General features: G+C 39.8%; 1 protein-coding gene across 2 annotated transcripts in view; it reads left to right on the forward strand.

Moving 5' to 3' along the window:
- The window catches only part of GALC (galactosylceramidase), a 49506-nt gene extending 39680 nt beyond the window's left edge, over nucleotides 1–9826 (forward strand). For both annotated transcript variants that reach the window (XM_019744385.2, XM_074327084.1), the window contains 3 exons: nucleotides 3276–3439; nucleotides 4817–4893; nucleotides 9028–9826. In XM_019744385.2, coding sequence (XP_019599944.2) covers nucleotides 3276–3439; nucleotides 4817–4893; nucleotides 9028–9192 — 406 coding nt within the window. In that variant the 3' untranslated portion in view covers nucleotides 9193–9826. The remainder of the gene's footprint in view (nucleotides 1–3275; nucleotides 3440–4816; nucleotides 4894–9027) is intronic.
- The last annotated feature ends 9758 nt before the right edge of the window (nucleotides 9827–19584 follow it).

A 19584-nucleotide genomic window follows, 5' to 3' on the forward strand; every position in this document is an offset into this window, starting at 1 on the left:
CAGTTTGGAAGCCAGTCACCACATAAAGCCTTTGAATTTCTGTAACATCTCTTAACCCCCACACCCATGAATACTATGAAGGGCTCGCTCTGAACCCAAGCTCTCTTTATTTCTGGCTGGGGCTCTAGAAAAATTGAGAGACTCTTCAATGATATAGTAATAACTTTGGAGATTTTGCAGTATTTAAATAGCAATGCTCAAGCTTTGCTATTGCAGTGGTAAGGACGAGGGGAAGAGGAGGATGGGTAAATGAGGGGACAGAGGGAAAGAGTGACATATTCTGAATGAAAAAGAACCAGGGAACAGCAATTATGCATGTCAAGAACGGACTGTTTTCACCTTTCTTAGACCCTCCTTTCGTTGTGTTATTCCACGGCTCAGGAACACGCAGTGACCCTCCCCTGCTACCAGATCAGATCTCTCTCTACTTATATGCCTGACTTCCAAGACCCTTGAGAATTTGGTCTCATCCTATTTACTCTGTGCTGTTTCCCAGTATCTCATCCTGTATTTGAGGGAGCCAGACCTTTCCAGAGCTTCACATACTGCCTGTGTTCATTTCTATTCTCTGGCTGTGATGCCCTCCTGTGGGGAAAGGAGGGAATGAAAACTAAGTAATACTAGACATTGGTCTGAGCTTCCCACCTTACAGATTGGGAACCTGAGGCTTCGGAGTAAGCTTTGCCTACAATCCCACGCTGGTAAGTTCCAGAACCAGAGGGAGAGGCCAGGTCTGTCTGGTGCTGTAGCCCACGCTCTTTGGACCACACTTCAGAGCCTCATTTTAACATGTTGCGTATGGCGGGGTATAAATCCCTCATACCCCTCTGTTCTGGCAGGTTTTTAAAAGAAACTACTTTAAAATGCATTCTTCTCTTTAAAGCATAAATGCTTCTATGTCATTTATTATTTTTCTATGGAATTTTTTAGGATTTACTCACCTATGATGTTAATAATCCCTCCTGGTGTGACACTACAGAAAGCAGCTTCCTTTGTGCAGTGGGACACGGCAAAAATTGCATATGTACTGAGTTTCACTTCACACTTTACACACCCGTGTGTGATATTTTTTCTTTCCTCTTCCCACTATGGGCTCCAGATGATGCGTGGCCGAATCTCCCGAGAGCCTGGCCGGGTTGTCTTCCTTGGGGGCCCGCTGTGTAGGCACTTTCACAGCTGGTTCCCTATCGCCACTCGTCTCACCTCCCTGTCTTGGCCTCTCACTGCTCTCTGCCCAATCTTTTGAAATTCTCGTTATCCGTCCTTAACGCATGGCTCAGAAAAAACGAAGATTCTCGTGATCCGTATGCAACGTGTTAATCACTGTCTTTCTTCCTAAGAGTAGGAAAGGGAAAATTAGTGTGCTTCCTCTATAGTGCTGTTTTAGTAGATCAGCTCTCAAAGTACGCACAGTGCCATCAACTGTTAGAATTGTGTTTGGAATACAACTTCCTCCCTCACACTTGGATGTACTTAAGGACCAGCATGGTGCTATAAGGAGACTTGACCAAAGCTCCTTAAGACTTTCCATCTTGTCAGTAAGCTTTGGTTGGGATCTGAAACAGTCGCAAAATTACCTTTCACTGCACTCGTCTGAACTCTGCATCCCTTTGCTCAAATTTGCTTAATATGTTGGCTGGTTTTTGTTCTCTCAGCACTACTGAGAGATTATGGTTATGGAAGACTAAACCACACTTTTATTCTGTTTCACTCATTATCCGTAAAATTGCCTGCAAGTTTGATGCCGGAATCACTTATTCTGGAATGTAATGTAAGAAAAAAGAAAAAGGGAAGAAGTTTGATCTTCTTTCACTCTAACTCTACATAGAATACTTTTGTGGCGCTGACCGTATGTGTAGTACTTTCAAACTTCTGATGAATCAGAAAAGAGATAGGGATGTAAGGAACAATGTTGGTCCTTAGTGGTTTCATGGGGGTGATAATCTACAGAGAGAAATGCTCCCTGTACTGTGGGAAGATATACAAGAGAGACTGGGATTTCATTGCTTAGCATTTGATTTTCCTGTAAAGTAGCCCAGCTCTGATTAGAAGATTAAATGTGGATTTCTCTTATTGTTGTGTACCTGTTGCAGGTGCTTCTTTTTTATATTTTCATTTACATATAAAATTCCACTGTCCACAATTCACTGATAAGAAGAAACTGAGAACTGTAAAAGCCACATATTCCTAGATCCATTCCCCCGCACCATTTCCAATATATTTCTTGGTGGTGTTAGTTTTATTTTAGATCAATTGCTTGCTTTATTACTTGGCTGTGTTCAGGGTTTCTTTCTCATTTGCAGTTAACTTTTGAGTAGGAGATGAGTGATTTTCAGGGATCATGTTGGTTTATGGTGGTTGTTTCATGCAGGTCTCCGGTAGCATTTATAAAAGGAAGCCTGAGGAGAGCTCACTGTTAGAGCCCTCATGGTTCCTGGTTGGCTGAATCTTTGCCCTCCTTTGATATACTGCTGTCAATCAGTGATCTCAGAACTAGGGTTTTACTGCTCTGTGTAGACAGAGATGCTCTGCAGGGGGAAATGGACCTCAAAGTGGGATTCCTGGATCAGCGGCCTCGGCATTACCTTGGAGTCTGTTAGACAGCAGATTCAAGGCGCCCACCCTACACCCACCGAATCAGACCCTGGGGGTGGGGCCAGCACACTGAGTTTAACAAGTTCTCCAGGGGATTTCAATGCTGCTCACGTTTGAAAACCCTGCTGTAGAGCCAAGATTGAGTTGACTCTGTCTTTGCAGACAAATAATTTTAGGTCTTTCTTCTGGAGTTTTTAAGTCTTATTAGGCTTAAATGTAGAAATTAGCCCTGGAGTCCTTTATGTTCTCCCAGAGTCCCTAGCTTTGCCTTTACTGCTTCTGTTTGCTGATGGAAATGTAATAAACCTATTTGTTCAGAATTGTGCTGACACCTTTTCTGTATTCCTAGAAAAAAATGGTGCCTTTTAATATTAGGATGAGAAGTAGTTTTATTATAGAGAGACAAGAAATGTATTTTTAAGAAACTTAAAAGCAGTAAATATTATTTGCCAGTAACTCACTAAAAGAGGCAATGAAATGACTTGACTCTAGTCATATAAAACTTAAAACCATCATCCGTGAAGACTCTTGAAACCCATTCCTGCTACAAGCACAGACCTACCAAATCACATCTTCACCTCAATTAGAAGTTTGGAAACATGTGGCTGTGAGATGATGACACATGTGTGCTACTCAGAATGGCATAATTAAAAGCACTAACCAACAGTTTCATTCTGCAGGTCCAATATGAGGATCAAGTGTGATGTTTACATAGAGACCCCTGAAAACGGAGGTGTGTTCATTGCCGGAAGAGTAAATAAAGGTGGTATATGGATTAGAAGTGCCAGAGGCGTTTTCTTCTGGATTTTTGCAAATGGCACCTACCGAGTTACAGGTGATCTAGGTAAGTGACTTCTTCTATGGCACCTAACTTGCTAGGTAATATGTTGCTGGCTGCATCTGCTTGTTACCTATGGGAGTAATGAAAGGTGCTTGAACAGCTAATTGGGAAAAGATTCAACACACATATGTAAATACTAAACAATTCAAAATTATAAGTTAATTAATTAGTGCAGAGAGCGGCAACTCAGTAAAGGAGAAAATGGGGCAAAGCTTTCTCGGTTATTGTAGAGTTGAGCCGGGCTGTCAGGGTAGGGTTTGCATAGACTGGGATGAGATGGTGGGAGCAGGGAGAGAATGCTCTGGAAACACTGTCAATAAAAACAAGACCGTGAGAATGTTGTCTCGGTGCTCATGGAAATATAAAAGGGACTGATTTGCTTAAAATGGAGTAAACCTGTTTCCTAATGTAGTTAAAATTTGAAAATAGCTTGACTTTTCTCATTCATCTTAACAGCCCTTGTCTTATGTAGACTAGTATTTTATCCAGAATAGGTGTGTAGACCATGTGCAAGTTGAATTCCATACACATATAGTTTCAACAATAAGGTCTGTTGAAACTAGACCTTATTGGTGGTGACTCTTCTTGATTCTCAGTCTCTTGACTTTCCTCTCACATTAATAAAAACTCTTCTGTCTTATAGTTTGCTACGTTGTGCCTCTTCCTCAGGTGAAAAGGGCCCCATAAATAGAATAAAAATCAGAGGGAGTGGGTAGTAATTACATTAGAGTAGAAATGACACAATCATGGTGTGACTGATCTAGAAGGTATGTCGTACTTTCCAACCCATAACAGAGAGCCAGAGAGGTTAATTGATTTGCCTAAGGTCTCAAAATGAGTTAGGCAGGATTGGAAGTAGGAATTTAAATCTGTGTCTTCAGCCCCCACGGCTCTGTGTTTTAAACTGCCCACTCGACATCTCTGTGTTTCTCTCTGGCACTCAAATATAATACATCCAAAAATTAGCTCATTATCTTCTCTCTGTAATTCTCAGTGAATGCTATTACCATGTGATCAATTATACCAGCTGGAAATCTTGTGGGAGTCTTTGATACTCCCTATCCTCCATGTTAAGTCCAATCAGGTATAAGTATATCCCGGAACCATAGGTGCAAATGCATTAGACTGTAGTTGGTTTGTGAGTTGACTTCACTGGTTCTCTTGTGAGCTCAGCTTAGAAGTTCAATACATGCTTGTTCAATGTGTGTGTGAATGAAAAATGTTTTGTTTTAAATCAGGTGTAGATCTGGAAATGTAGGTCTTTATTGAGGCTGACTTTACTACCTACAAAATGCCGCCTGAGAACCCCCATTGACTTATGTGATTCTGTGATTTAGATTTTAGAAATATATCAATTAAGATAATCTTTTTGTGTTACAGCTGGATGGATCATATACGCTTTAGGAAAAGCTGAAGTTACAGCACAAGAATGGTATACACTCACTTTAACTATTAACGTAAGTATTGCTGATCAGAATGCCTTCAGGTAAAATGTTCTTTTCTTGTGCCTTTCTAGCATTTTCTGTTACCAAATGAGAAGGGGAAATTGATAAAATAATGGAAACAGGCAGAGAATTTGCCATGATACCAGCAAACCATTCCTCCCTAGGACTATAGTATGTGTCACGGTAAACCCACATGAGAACCATCAGCAGGTGACTTTATTACCCCAGTATTTTTTAAAGTTTTGTTTTTGTTTTTTAAACTCAGGAGTGATTGGTAGATAAAGTCAACAATTGAACTATTTTTTCAAGTTGCCTGAACCAAGATTATAATTGGAGCTTATAGGTACAAGCAGAGTCACATACATTTATTTTTGATGGTTGAAAATAATTTGGTTTTCGACTGTCAGCACAATATTTTAGAAGCTGGTTTCCATGAATATGTTTGTCAGATGAGATACCAGATTAATTTTACTACCATGGGCACCTAAAAACGTTTGTCAGAATCACTGTTTGATCATGAGTTATGGATTGGCATGCTTCCAAGGGATGCTATGTGGAGAGATTCTTCTGTATAATATACTGCTCTCTACCAAGATAGTCCTGTCATAATTTTGTTCAGATTATAATAGGGATTAAAAAGGGAATTCAAATAACTTTTTGAACTTGTTCTCTTCTTTTACCGAACCAAAAAAAAAAAAAAAGACAATACTAATTCTTCAGGCGGTATCAAAATGTATTGACTATCTGGTTTGGATGTAGCACAGTTTATTCAACTATGTCACACTTGATGGGCATAATTTTGTTCCTCGTTCCTCCCTTTTCTAGTGAACTGAGGCAGTAAGGCGGCCTTTACGTGTAGATAGAGGGGAGGGATCTCTTATGTGCCTCTTGGGGTGCACATATCCTGTTATTTGTTTAGGCAGATGTTGTCAAGTGCAATTGCGTTTTAAATTTTGCTAGCCAAACTCAATTTTTATAGCAGTTACAATAATATTTGATACTATCGAGTTTTAGAGATTTGTTTTCAAACTAACTGACCTGATTTGTATTTCCTTGACAATTAGGGATTTTACACATCTTATATTTATTGGCTATTTGTAGTTTCTCTTCTCTGAAATTATCCATTAACGTTCTTTCCTCATTTTCCTATTGTGTTGTCTTTTTCTGGTGGATCTGTATGAATTTATTATATATTCTGGGTAGTAACCCATTGTCTGTTATCTGTGTCACAAATATTTTCTTCTGTTCTCTCATGATGTGTATTTTAATTTTGCTGATGGTATGTTTCATGAATAGAAATTTTAAATTTTGGTATTGTCAAATATTTCACTTTTTTTTCATTGCTTTTATGTTTTATTTTGGGTTAAGAAGGCTTTTTCCTTTCCTTAGGTTAGGAACATTTTTTCCCCCCAAACTAAACAAAGTTTAGGATTTTATTTTTTTATTTTTTATGTTTAAGTCTTTAATCCTTCTGGAATTTATCTGTGATTTGTAAAGGGAAGAGCCCAATATAATTTTTCTAAAACAAATGGATAGATAGCTATCATCATTTATTAAGACTGTCCTTTTGCCCATGATTTGAAGGTCACTTTTTTGATGCAACAAATCATCACATGTGCATAGGCTTGTGTTTGAACATTTCTGTGTTCTTTACATTTCTGTTTGTTTATTATTATCCAATATCACACTTTAAATTGTGTTAACTTCTAAAATCTTTGATTACACGGCTCACTCCCTTCCTTCCTTCAAAGCTCTTTCCCGACCACCTTAGATAAAATAGCACTCGTCTCACTCTCTGTCCCTCTTCTCTTGGTTTATTTTTCTCCAAAGCTCTTATTACCTCCTGACATCACACACATTCTGCTGATTGTTTGTGTCAGTCCTACTCCCTGCACTAGAACACAGCTCCACAATGACAGGCCTCTACCTGCTTTAAGCACCACTGGCTCTCCAGCACCTGGGAAGGTGCCTGGCACACACACTGTCCCACCTGAGCCCAGTGAATACTCTTTGAATGAATGTGTGGCTATCTGGTGGCCTAATTCCTCATTCTTCTTTAAAAAAATTGTTTTTTTCAGTTACAGTTGACATTTGATATTATTTTGTATTAGTTTCAGGTGTAGCATAGCAGTTAGACATTTATATAATTTACAGAGTGATCCCACGATTTGTCTAGTACCCACCTCGCACCATACGTAGTTATTACGATATCATTGACTATATTCCCTATGCTGTATCTCATTATTTCTTTTTCAGAATCATCTTTGCTATTCTAGTACATTTACTTTTCTATTTAATGACTTAAGATAATATTCTCAGGCGTAGGTGTGTTTGGGACCAGACAGACCAGCATTCCTATTTTCTTGCTGATGCATCCTGAGACTTCTAGCAAGTTATTTCACCTTTTTTGAGCTTCTGTTAATTTTTATCTGTAAAATGGAGGTATCTTCTGTCAGGCTGCTTCAGGGTTAAATGGTTTTTATTCTTTCATTTAACACATTTTTATTAAGCATTTACTGTGTGCACTTTTCTAAGTGCTAGGGATGTAGAAATGAGTGAGACGGACAGGGTTCCTTCTTTCTTAGAGCCTGTGTTCTGCGAGGACAGAGGTTGGCAGATTTTTCTGTAAAGGGCCAGATAGCAAATGTTTTACCCTTTGTGAGCCTTGTGGTCTGTGTTGTTGCTACTCAGCGCTGCTTGTGTAGTGAGCCATAGATAATAGGTAAATGAACGGGTGCAACTGTGTTCCAATAAAATTCTATTTATAAAAACAGGAGGTGGCTGGCCTCTGGGCCATAGTTGGCTGACACCTACCTGTTCTAAGACAGTAAACTTGTACATAAATAAATAAATAAAAAATTGAAGAAAAAAATGGGGCAATGAGATAAAGCAGCTCCCCTGCCTGGATTCTCTGGATAGAGAGGTCGGGGGGTATGTTTGAACAGACACCGGAATGATGAGAAGAGCAATCTAAGCAGATGAGGCCGCTGTGACTGGCCTTGTGCGAAGAGCAGCCAGGAGGCCAGGTTGGCTGACACCTGGGGAGCAAGGGGTCGGGGTGGGAGGCGAAGATGAGGTACTGTTACACCGGTTTGTGCTTAATATGATTTGTGTATATGAGTCCTTGGCTCAGTGTTAGCATTCACTGCTCCCTGAGTGGCAGAAGATGTTCGATAAGCACTTTTAGAGCTGAAGGTAGCTGTGCAGTAGTGATGGGAATGTACGTGGCTCTGATTTTCAATCTGAAGTCTCAGTATCTCCATCTGTAAAACGCTGTTACTAAGTTAAGGCCCATTGCAATATACGACTTTAACGCAAATTGTATTTTGGGTCTTGGCCTAGTGTTTTGGATCTTTAGCTCTTGGTCCTTGGAAATGAGCTAGTTTTAAATGTTTAGCTGTAATTGGCATGCTGTGAATGTATGCTCATAGATGTGCTATCATGGTAATAAGAGCAAGCTAGCATTTACTGCTTACTTGTGTGCAAAGCACTTAGCCAGGTAGGCATGACAGCCATCTGAAGAGGACATTATTTTGTCTTTCTCTGCCAGTGACCAGTGAGTCCTTTCTGTGGATACTTCCCTTCTGACATTCCTCCCTCCCCCAGTCCTCACTGATGGTTACTGTTTTTCTAACATAAGGATGGGCTTTTCATATGACATTGAAGTGATATTTTGTACATGGGGACAAAAAGGCATTAAATAAACGGACGGTTTGGCTCCAGCAGTCATGTCTTAAGAGGGGGTAGGTATTAGCCACAACTCGTAAATAACAAATGTTTTTTTTTTGTTTTGTTTTGTTTTTTTTTTCCACTTTGGTGGACTCTTGTCTAAACTTTTACAATCATGTTCTGAAAAGTTTTACATTTTTGTCACTTTTACAACATTTTGGTGGAGTACAAGGAGATGCTGAGGTATTCCTTGTACCTTGGAAACTATTTACGTAGGTAGATAAGAATTTCCTCTGAGAAAATTTTTCCTGTATTTCCAACTTTTGCTCCAATGTCTGGAATTGTGTGTTGCTGTGGTAAGTCTTAAGTGAGAAGGATATCAGCTCCACTAAGTACGTGGGCTATGCGTTATTAGGAACCAGACTTGAGAGAATCCTTTTCAAGCGTCTCCAAGGGATGCCTTTCTCTCTACCCCAGGGTCATTTCTCCTCTGGCATGTTGAATGGCAAGCCTCTCTGGACCGACGTCCGTGTGAATTTCCCGAAGAATGGCTGGGCCGCGATTGGAACCCACTCCTTCGAATTCGCACAGTTCGACAACTTTCATGTGGAAGCCCACCCTGATATGCACAGAGCACCATAAGACACTCTTTGGATTTTCCTTCTTTCGGGTTTTGGTTCAGAGCCAATTCTTGTTTTGATGGATCACTACGTGAGCCGTTTGGAGGCTAAAAATAATGAAGAGCAAATGGGGAGAAAAATACATTTTTGCTTGATCCTGTGGGAGATTTTTTTTTTAGAACTAATTCCAAGGAGAAACAGGTGAGTCTTTGACGTCCCCTACAATTCACACTGTGCACTGGTCCATCCTTAGGCTGGTCCAGACCGCGAAGCCTGTGTTAATGCTGGGGGTCGCTCTCGCCATCTTATTTGCAAGCGATCATGCAGCTGCAAATAACGCGTCCTCACTGAGATGCGTGTATTAGTGCTGACGTGGGCCAGAGTGAGCTGACGTTCTCGTCTCAACGTGATGCTGCTGTACAAGGAAGCTGAAGAACACTGGAAGGGCTGCTTTTGGAAAACCACTTCAACATGTTATCCTAAAAACACATTCTACAAAGTATTTTTTCTTTTCCTTTTTAAGATGATGCTTTTGAACTATAGATATGATGAGTGGGATGATTTGAAAAAATGCCTCATTCATAACCTACCTCTAATGCTATGTCTACAATAATAAATACTAGCAGATTAATTGGGCTATCTGCATTTTTAAATTCTTTTGGATGCAACTTTTATTATTATAATCCTTCTAACTCTCTATGAACATTTACCCGGGTGGCTGGAAGAAGAAAACCCCATATAGCCAATGCTGGAAGTAGATCTAAAGATGAAATTATAGCAATTTTCTCGTCTCATTTTATTTTACCTTTCATGTCTGGCTTCTCGTATGTCACTGGTAACAGACTAAAGTAGCTAATGAATTCTTTTATCTCTTTGTACGTGGAAGAAGGGGAACACTTAGCTATTTACTAGTCCATAGAATTGGATCATCTAGTATTTGGTTTGGTTAGATGCATTTATTTCGTTAAACTACAAATATATTTAAGCATGGGTGAGCATATTTCTCATGCAGTATAATTTATGTTTAAGAATTAGTGTACCTCCTAGAAACAACTCAATTATTCCTGTGGGTAAAGTAAACTCTGGAATTCTTTATAATGAAAGTTTAAAACTTTAGTGAACTAATTCTTCAATTTTGGAATTTGTAATGGTTTAACATAGGCTAAACTGATATGAAGTTTTGTATTGCTATTAAATGCAAGAAACTAAATATTAGAATAAATTAGATTACGGAGAAAAATTTTAAATTAAAACCAAGTCTAAGTGATTTCCAGTTCAGGTCCCTACATATATTTTTTTAAAATTAACTTTCCTGAAGTATAACTTACAACAATAAAGTGTTCTCATTTTAAGTATACAGTTCAATGAGTCTTGATAAGTGGATACATCCATGTAACCAACACTCCAACCAAGATATCAAAAAAAATTTTTCTATCACTCCAGAAACGTCTGTTGTACACCTGTGCAGTCATTTCCTCTTACCCCCATCTCAGGCAACCACGGATCTGATTTCTATCACTATTGATAAGTTTTTTTTGTTCCAAAACACTTTAAAAGTGGCATCATAAACTGTGTACTTTTTTTGTGAATGGTTTCTTTCATTCAGCATAATGCTTTTGAGATTTGTCTGTGTTGCTGTGTATGTCAATGGTTTGCTGCTTGTTTCAGAGTATTCCATTATATGGATTATACCACAGTTTGTTTGTCCCCCCAGTTTTGGTCTTACAAATAAAGCTGTTATGAACATTTGCATACAAGTCTTTGTGTGGACATATGTTTTCATTTTTTCTGGGTAAATACCAAGGAGTAAAATTGCTGGCCCTTTTGGAAAGTAAGTATATGTTCAACCTTATAAAAAACTGCCCTACTGTTTTCCAAAATGATTGTTTCATTTTACACTCCCATCACAATGTTTAAGAGTTTCAGTTGCTGCACATTCTTGTCGATGCTTCATATTGTTGTTCTTTCTAATTTTAATCCTTCCTTATGGGTGTGTAGCAGGTGCATTTGATGTTGAGCACCTTTTCATGGGCTTATTTGTCATTCATATATTTTTTGTGTGAAATGTCTGTTCATATCTTTTGCTCATTTTAAAAATTGGGTTGTCTTACTAATGAGTTGTAAGAGCTCTTTATATATTCCAGATGCAAGTTTCTTTTTTTAAAAATCATGTATACTAGGTCTGACAATTAAGTACATGAACTTGTTGCAACGATGTTGCTAACCTTTTTTGATATCAAAGGGATTATTCATTATGAGTTTGTACCAACTGGACAAACAGTTAACCAAGTTTACTGTTTGGAAGTGCTGGAAAGGCTGCGTGAAAAAGTTAGACAACCTGAACCTTTTGCCAACAATTCACGGCTCTTGCATCACGACAATGCACCAGCTCACACGGCACTGTCTGTGAGGGAGTTTTTAGCCAGTAAACAAATAACTATATTGGAACACCCTCCCTACTCACCTGATCTGGCCCCCAATGACTTCTTTTTTTACCCAAAGATAAAGGAAATATTGAAAGGAAGACATTTTGATGACATTCAGGACATCAAGGGTAATACAACAATGGCTCTAATAGCCATCCCAGAAAGAGTTCCAAAATTGCTTAGAAGGGTGGACTAGGCACTGGTGTCAGTGCATAGCTTCCCAAGGGGAGTATTCGAAGGTGACTGTAGTGATATTCAGCAATGAGGTACGTAGTAGCACTTTTTCTAGGATAAGTTCGCAAACTTAATTGTCATATGATGTATGTTTTGTTAATTGTTTGGTCCAAGTCTGTATCTTTTGAAGAGAGCAAAATTTTAATTCAGCAGTCTAATTTATCTTTTATTCCATTTATAGTAGGTGTTTTTTGGTGTCCTAAGAAATCTTTGTTGATCCCAAATTTACAAGGATTTTTTCCCTTTGATTTCTTTTAGAAGTGTTATGTTTTTAGCTTTTACATTCAAGTTTCTGATCCATTTTGCATTAATTCTTGTATATAATTAGAGATGAGGATTGAGGCTTATTCCTCCCCATATGGATATTCATTTTTTTCAGCATCATTTGTTGAAAAGACCATCCTTTGTCAAAAATCAATTGATCATGTGTGTACATCCAGAAATAAACTCCATTCAGTTAACATTTGATATTATTTTGTATTAATTTCAGGTGTACAGCATAGTGGTTAGACATTTGCATAATTTAATAAGTGATCCCCCTGACTAGTCTAGTACCCACCTGGCACTATACATAGCCATTACCATATTATTGACTATATTCTCTATGCTGTATTTTACATCCCCATGACTGTTTTATAACTACCAATTTGTACTTCTTAATCCCTTCACCTTTTTCACCCTTCCCCCAAACCCACTCCCATCTACTACCCTGGTAAATCTAGTACCCATCTGACAGCATGCACAGTTATTACAATATTATTGATTATATTTCCTTTGCTATACCCTACATCTCCATGACTACTTTGTAACAACCAATTTGTACTTCTTAATCCCTTCCAGTTTTTCACCCATTCCTTCAACCCCCCTCCGATCTGGCAACCATTAAAATGTTCCTTGTGTCTATGAGTTTGTTTCTGTTTTGTTTGTTTATTAATTTTGTTCTTTAGATTCCACATATAAGTGAAATCACATTGCACCTATCTTTCTCTGTCTGACATACTCCACTCAGCACAGTACCCTCCAGGTACATTCATGCCGCCGCAGATGGCAAGAACCCATTCCTTTTCATGGCCGAGCAATAGTCTATTATATATATGTACCACCTCCTCTTTATCCATTCTTCCATTGATAGACACCCAGGCTGCCTCCATATCTTGGCCATGGTAAACAATGCTGCAATGAACATATGGATGCACACGTCCCCTCGGAGTAGCATTTTGGTTTTTTTCAGATAAACACCCAGAATGGGATTACTGAGTTTTTGTCTCATAGCTTTTGTTCTACAGTCTATTTTGTCTGGTATAAGTATTGCTACCTCACTTTTTTTTTTTTTCCGTTTCCATTGCATGAAAAACGTTTTTCCATCCCTTTACTTTCAGAGTGTGTGTATCTTTCAGTCTGAAGTGAGTCTCTTGTAGGCAGCATATATAAGGGTTTTTGTTTTTTATCTATTTAGCCCTCCTATATTTTCGATCAAATCATTTAATCCATTGACATTGAAAGTAATCGATAGATATGTAACTATTGCCATTTTATTATTGATAATTTAATTTTTTAATTTTTTTTGTCTTAAAGAAGTTCCTCTAACATTCCTTAGAATATTGGTTTGGTGAGGAACTCCTTTAGCTTTTTCTTGTCTGGGAAGTTCTTTATCTGTCCTTTGATTTTAAATGGTAACCTTGCTGGATAAGTCATGGTTGTGGATCCTTGTTTTTATCACTTTGAATATTTCCTGCCAATCCCTTCTGGCCTGCAAAGTTTCTTGTTGAGAAATCAGCTTGCAGTCCTGTGGGAGCTCCCTTATAAGTTACTAGGTGCCTTTCTCTTGCTGCTTTTAGGAGTCTCTCTTTGTCTTTAACCTTTGCCATTCTAATTATAATGTGTCTCTTTTGTGGGCCTGTTTGGGTTCATCTTGTTTGGGACTCTCTGCCCTTCCTGGGCTTGTATGTCTAGCTCCTTTGCCAAGTTAGGAAAGTTTTCAGTCCTTATTTCTTCAAATAGGTTCTCAATCCCTTGCTTTCTCTCTTCTATTCTAGTACCCCCATGATGTGAATGTTGTTACACTTGAGATTATCCCAGAGGTCTCTTAAACTATCCTCATGAGGTTTTTTTTTTTTTTTTAATTCTTTTTTCCTTTTGCTGTTCCATTCAGGTGTTTTCTGCTACCTTGTTTTCCAAATCACTGATTCAATCCTCTGCTTCATCTAGTCTGCTGGTGATTTCTTCTGGTGCATTCTTCATTTCAGTTATTGTAGTCTTCAGTTCTGCCTGGTTGTATTCTATGGTTTCTATGTCATTTTTTTGTGCTTGCTATCTCTTTGTTGAAGTTCTCACTAAGTTCCTTGAGCATCCTTATAACCAGTGTTTTGAACTCTGTATCTGATAGGTTGCTTGCCTCCAATTCATTTAGTTCTTTTTCTGGATTTTTTCCTGTTCTTTCATTTGGGATGTATTTCTTTGTTTTGTCATTTTGGCTGCCTCTATGTTTCTGTGTGTTAGGTAGATCTGGTACGCCTCTTGCTGGGTGGCCTTATGTAATAGGTACCCTGTAAGGTCCAGAGGCACCGTCTTCCTGGTCACCTATTCTGGGTGCTCCAGGAGTGTCCTTTGTGTGGATTGTGTGTGCCCTCCTGTTATAGTTGAGCCTTGGTTGCTACTGGCATGTCAGTAGTGGGATTGACCCTCAGGCTGATTGTCTGTGGGGTTTGCCACATCCATAGCCTATGCACTCTTGTGTAGGAGGCTTACCCCATGGAGTGGGATTCACCTCAGTGGGCTCTGGTGCCTGTTGAGACCGCCCTTTGTGTGTGCCACTTGTGGGGCTAATTGGGCAGTTCTCTGCTGTGGTCTGAAGCCAACCTCCAAGTATGTTGGTTCTGGGGCCTCTTGGGAGGGGCTCCGGTGCAGCCTCAGGTCAGCCACAGCCTGTGACCGGTCGGGGACTACCTGGTAGGAGCTACAACGTGATCCACAGTTGGTTGCTGCCTGTGTGGGACCTGGAGGCATGTGGGTGAGGCCACGCTGTAAACTGAGGATTTCTGCCACCAGTACTGGGCCTGGGGTAGCTCCACAAAAAGCCAGAACACCCTGAGTCCTGCTGCCACCTACTGCTGGTTGCAGGTTCTGATAAGCTTCTGCCTCATGTGGTAGGGAGTTAGGTGTGGCATAATCACAGTGAGTCAGCAGGGCGGAGTTCACCAGGCCAATCAGATTCGGATTTGGCTGTAAGCATAGGGGGTGGGCTCATCAGGGAAGATGGCACCCACCTGCTGGCTGCATGGGAGAAGGACCACACAGGGAAAATGCTGACTGCCCTCCAGGCCACACTCTGAAGCCATATACCTCAGTCTGCCTGCCCCCCCGTATGCCTCTGACACCCCCAGAGTCACCATTCCCTCCGCCAGAACCCAAGGTGAGTGCCTGGAGTGAGTCTGTGCACAGGCCGTTTAAGAGGACGTCTGGGTTTCCTGCAGCCTTCGTCCCACCTGGATGGTTGGAATCCCCACTGTTTTTCACAGCCAGAAGTTGTGGGGGCTCCTCTTCCCGGCACCAGTACTCTGGGCTGTGGGGGCCAGTATTGGGCTGGTTTCTTGCTCTTCTGTGGGGAGCCTCTGTTGCAGAGATATCTCTCCCAATTTTTATCTGCCACATGGAAGTTTGGGGCTGGCCCGTTTTGCGTCTCCGTCTGTCCTATCAGTCTTGCAGTGGCGTCTTCTTGATATCCTTAGCTATAAAACTTCCATTCACCTAGACTTCAGATGGTTCTCCAGGTTGATGGTTCTATAATTTAGTTGTAATTCTGTTGTGTTCATGGGATGAGGCAAGCACAGCGTTTATCTACTTTGCCTTCTTGGTTCGTTCTCAGTATTTTGTTTTTCTTTTTTGTAGATTTCCTTTATGCAGGAAAAGTTACCTTCTATTTCCAGTTTGCTGAGAATTTTTATTATGAATAAAGATTGAATTTGTTAAATGTTTTTGTGCACCTAAGGAGATAATTGTATGATTTTTCTCCTTTATTTTATAAAGTGGTATATCACATTGTTTGATTTTTCAAATATTAAAATAACTTTGCATTCCTGACATATGTCACGAGCAGTGGGGTTTATTACCCTGTTTATATATTGATTTATTCGATTTGCCAATATTTGGTTTAGGGTTTTTGTGTCTATGTTTATGTGGAATATTGGTCTAGTTTTTTCTTGTAATGTCTTTGTCTGGTTTTGGTAACAGTCTGACGCCACATGAAACCAGTTGGGAAATGTTCCCTCCTGTCCTCCTCTTTTTGTATTTTTCAGCTATAGTTGCCATTCAGTATTATTTTATATTAGTTGCAGGTGTAAGGGTGTACAGCATAGCGGTTAGACATTTCTCTTTGTTTTCTGAGTTTGTGAGGTTCTTAAGTCTTAGAATTCATCAGTTACTAAGTAGCAATGGGATTCACTACTAAATGGTAATGAGAACTCTAAAAGACACAGAAATAGCAGATATAGAGACCAGCCATTTCCATGGCTGGGGCAGAGGACTCAAGGAAGGAGCCCATTTGGAAGAGGGCTTTCTTTCACAAAGCTGAGATTCAACTTTCATTGGAGGTGGTGTGGCTGTGGCACTGTGGTTGGCATAGAAGTTTGCTGAGATGGTGCATTCTGGGACTGGCAAGTAGGAAACTGCCTTCTGGGGTGTGTTTGAGACATGCTGGGAGGTTGCCTTCTGATTGCTGCTGGTGAAACTTTCTGGGAAGCCACCTCGGGTTTGCTGAAAATCAATGGAGGGTAAGTATCACTGGTTGTTCCACCCCTCAGTGGAAGGGATACATCACTGAGTGTCCCAAGTGCTGCGTGCAACCGCTCACCACAGGAGCAAGAAGAAAAAAAGCACACTATGTAGAACAAGGACGATAGCTCCTTTGTCCTGAAAAGTCCCTGCAGAACCCTCTGTGCTGTTTGGCAAAAGAGACAGGGTTCCAGTGTCACAAAGCAGGTCATGGAGAGAGTTTGGGGGCTGATAGGGCCAATTTGTGCATTCTCTCTTTTAATCTGTTAGTAAGAGTTTTGTCAATTTTATTTATCTTTCAAAGAACCACCTAAAATGTTTCTCTGTTGTTTCTTTGTTTTCTACTTCATCGATGGTTGCTTGTACCTTTATTTACTTTCTTGTACTTTGGGTTTAATTTGCTCTTTTTATCTCTTCTTAAGATATAAGTAGATCTTTAATTTTAGATCTTTTTTAAAATTACAGACTTTTAGCACTGTAAAATTTTCTCTACACTCTGATTTAGCTGCATCCCACGTTTTGATATATCATGTTTTTATTTTCGTTCTGTTCCAAATGTTTTCTAATTTTCCTTCTATGTTTTTTTTTTTTTTTTTTTTTTTTTTTTTTAACCTTAGTGCTAATTAGAAGCATAGTGTTTAATTTCTAAATATTTGAGGATTTTCCAGATTTTTTTTGTGTGTGATTGATATTTAACTTAATTCTGTTGTGGTCCAAGAATATGCTCTGTTTGACTTCAGTTATTTTAAATGTGTCTAGACTTGTTTTATAACCCAATTTGTCTTAGTGTACCACAAAAAAAAAAAAAAAAAAAATACACATTCTGCCGTGGTTGGCTGTAATGTTTCACAACTATCTATGAAGTCATGTTGGCTGATTATGTTATTTAAGAATTCTATGTCCTTACTGATTTTCTGTCTACGTGTTCTATCAATTACCGAGAGAGGATTGTGGAAGTCTCCAAATACAATGGTGTGTCTTCTATTTTTCCTTTCAGGTCTGACAGTTTGATTTTGGGGGGTGCATTGAGGGTTTTGTTAGGGCAACTATAGAGCAGCCTTTACTTTAGGTTTAGAACGGCCCTATTTCTAAGGCATGGAATTCTCTGGGAGCTGAATGAGTTCCCACCATTGTGGTTATTCAGATCTTGAATCTCTCCCAGCCCTGTGAGAATTTTCATAGTTGTTCAGCTAACAGATCCTTGGTAACTATACTTTCCCCTGTGATTCTTTGCCTGGCCCCTGAAGTTTCACACTCTGAATACATAGGTTAGTCTAGAGCCAGAGACGCAAATGGATCCCTCTGCAGAATTCTGGGCCTCTTTCTGCATCGCTCTCTTCTGTCAGGAGCCCTGCACTGCGTATTTCGGGTGCCTCAGCCCCCTTGAACTCTGGTGTCTATCTCCATAGCTGCACAAGACCCCGTGCTCTGGATGTCCCTTTGCTGTGCTGGAATCTAGTAAATGCCTCCAGACAGAAATTGGGGATCGTAGGGTTTGCCTCATTTGTTTCCGCTTTCAGGGATCACGGTCCTGGGAGGCCTGTTGTTTAACTCTGAAGCAGTTGCTTACAGCAATTCTCATGTCTGGAAGTGAACCTCTCCACCTGTGTCATTTTGTGTGTGTGTGTGTGTGTGTGTGTGTGTGTGTGTGTGAATCCTGCACAATGATGTTTATAGCAGCTTTATTTTTAAAATTTTTTTTTTTCAGTTACAGTTGACATTCAGTATTATTTTATATTAGTTTCAGGTGTATATCATAGTGGTTAGACATTTATATGATTTATGCAGTGATTCCCCCTGAGTAGTCTAGTACCCACCTGTGTACTTGAACATTTAGCCTTCATGGACATTTTCCACATCTTTGAACGCTAATAATTTGAACCATGTACCATGACGACTTTGATGCTGTTTCAGGTGGTAGCTTTTAACTCTTCGGCTGTAAAGAATGTGTCTCACCCTTTCATATTGCCTGCATTGGTGCAGGCTTACCAGTAGGTGCTCAGCAAGGACTTGATTTCTGATCAGGTTCGATTTCATATGCTGTATTTATACATGGCCACTCATAACCATGAGTTGCATTTACTGAAGCTGACCCAGCCAAGCTTCTAGATGAAAGCACTGTATGTTGCCAGTTACATCATGCAGTGTCCTGGTCTGTTCCGGCTACTATAACAAAATATCACAGACTGGACAGCTTATAAACAACAGAAACTTCTCACTGTGTCCTCACCTGGTGCAAGGGGCTAGGGAGCTCTCTGAATTCCCTAAACACTAATCCCATTCATGAAGGCGCCATCCTCATAAGCTAAGCACCTTCCAAAAGACCCCACCTCCTATACCATCACATTGGGCATTAGGATTTCAAGATATGAATTTGGGGGGGACACAAGCATTCAGACCACAGCACACGTCTAGGAGGAGTACCATGGTAAGAGTATTGAACTTGAGTCCTACGGTCTAGGTTGAATGCTGGCTCTGCTACTTATTTATCCGATTTTGGTTCGACCACGTAAGCCTTCTGGACTGCAGCTGCTGATTCTGTCAAGCCAAGAAGCTAGGCTGGTCGGTCAATGAGATACTTTCCAGTTCTTACTCTGAAATTCTGTGACTTGTAAACCTGCATTTCTTTAATTCAAATCTTGCTTACCCGAAGAGGTGGTATTTTTCTAAATCAATATGGTTTGCCCCCCATTGTTTCCCATACTGAAGGTGATCATACTGTGCCTCGTACATTTTTACTCTGGCAAAATGGTTTCATCAAGTGAAATCATTTTACAAATGGTATTTTACTTCATTTTAAAGTAATAGCGGTAAGCCTTATGGTAGATAGCATTCTTCTAGATATGTGACCTGCTTAAAAAGGACTGTCTTTATCACTCGCACAGAACTGTTACAACATTTTAAACTGTCATGGTGCCGAAACATGGTGACAACTTAGACTAGGATCAAGAGGTAGTCGAGAGGCATGAGGTGCAAACCACAGT

Source organism: Rhinolophus sinicus, linkage group LG03 (genome assembly GCF_036562045.2).
Source record: "Rhinolophus sinicus isolate RSC01 linkage group LG03, ASM3656204v1, whole genome shotgun sequence".
Classification (NCBI taxonomy): Eukaryota; Metazoa; Chordata; class Mammalia; order Chiroptera; family Rhinolophidae; genus Rhinolophus; species Rhinolophus sinicus.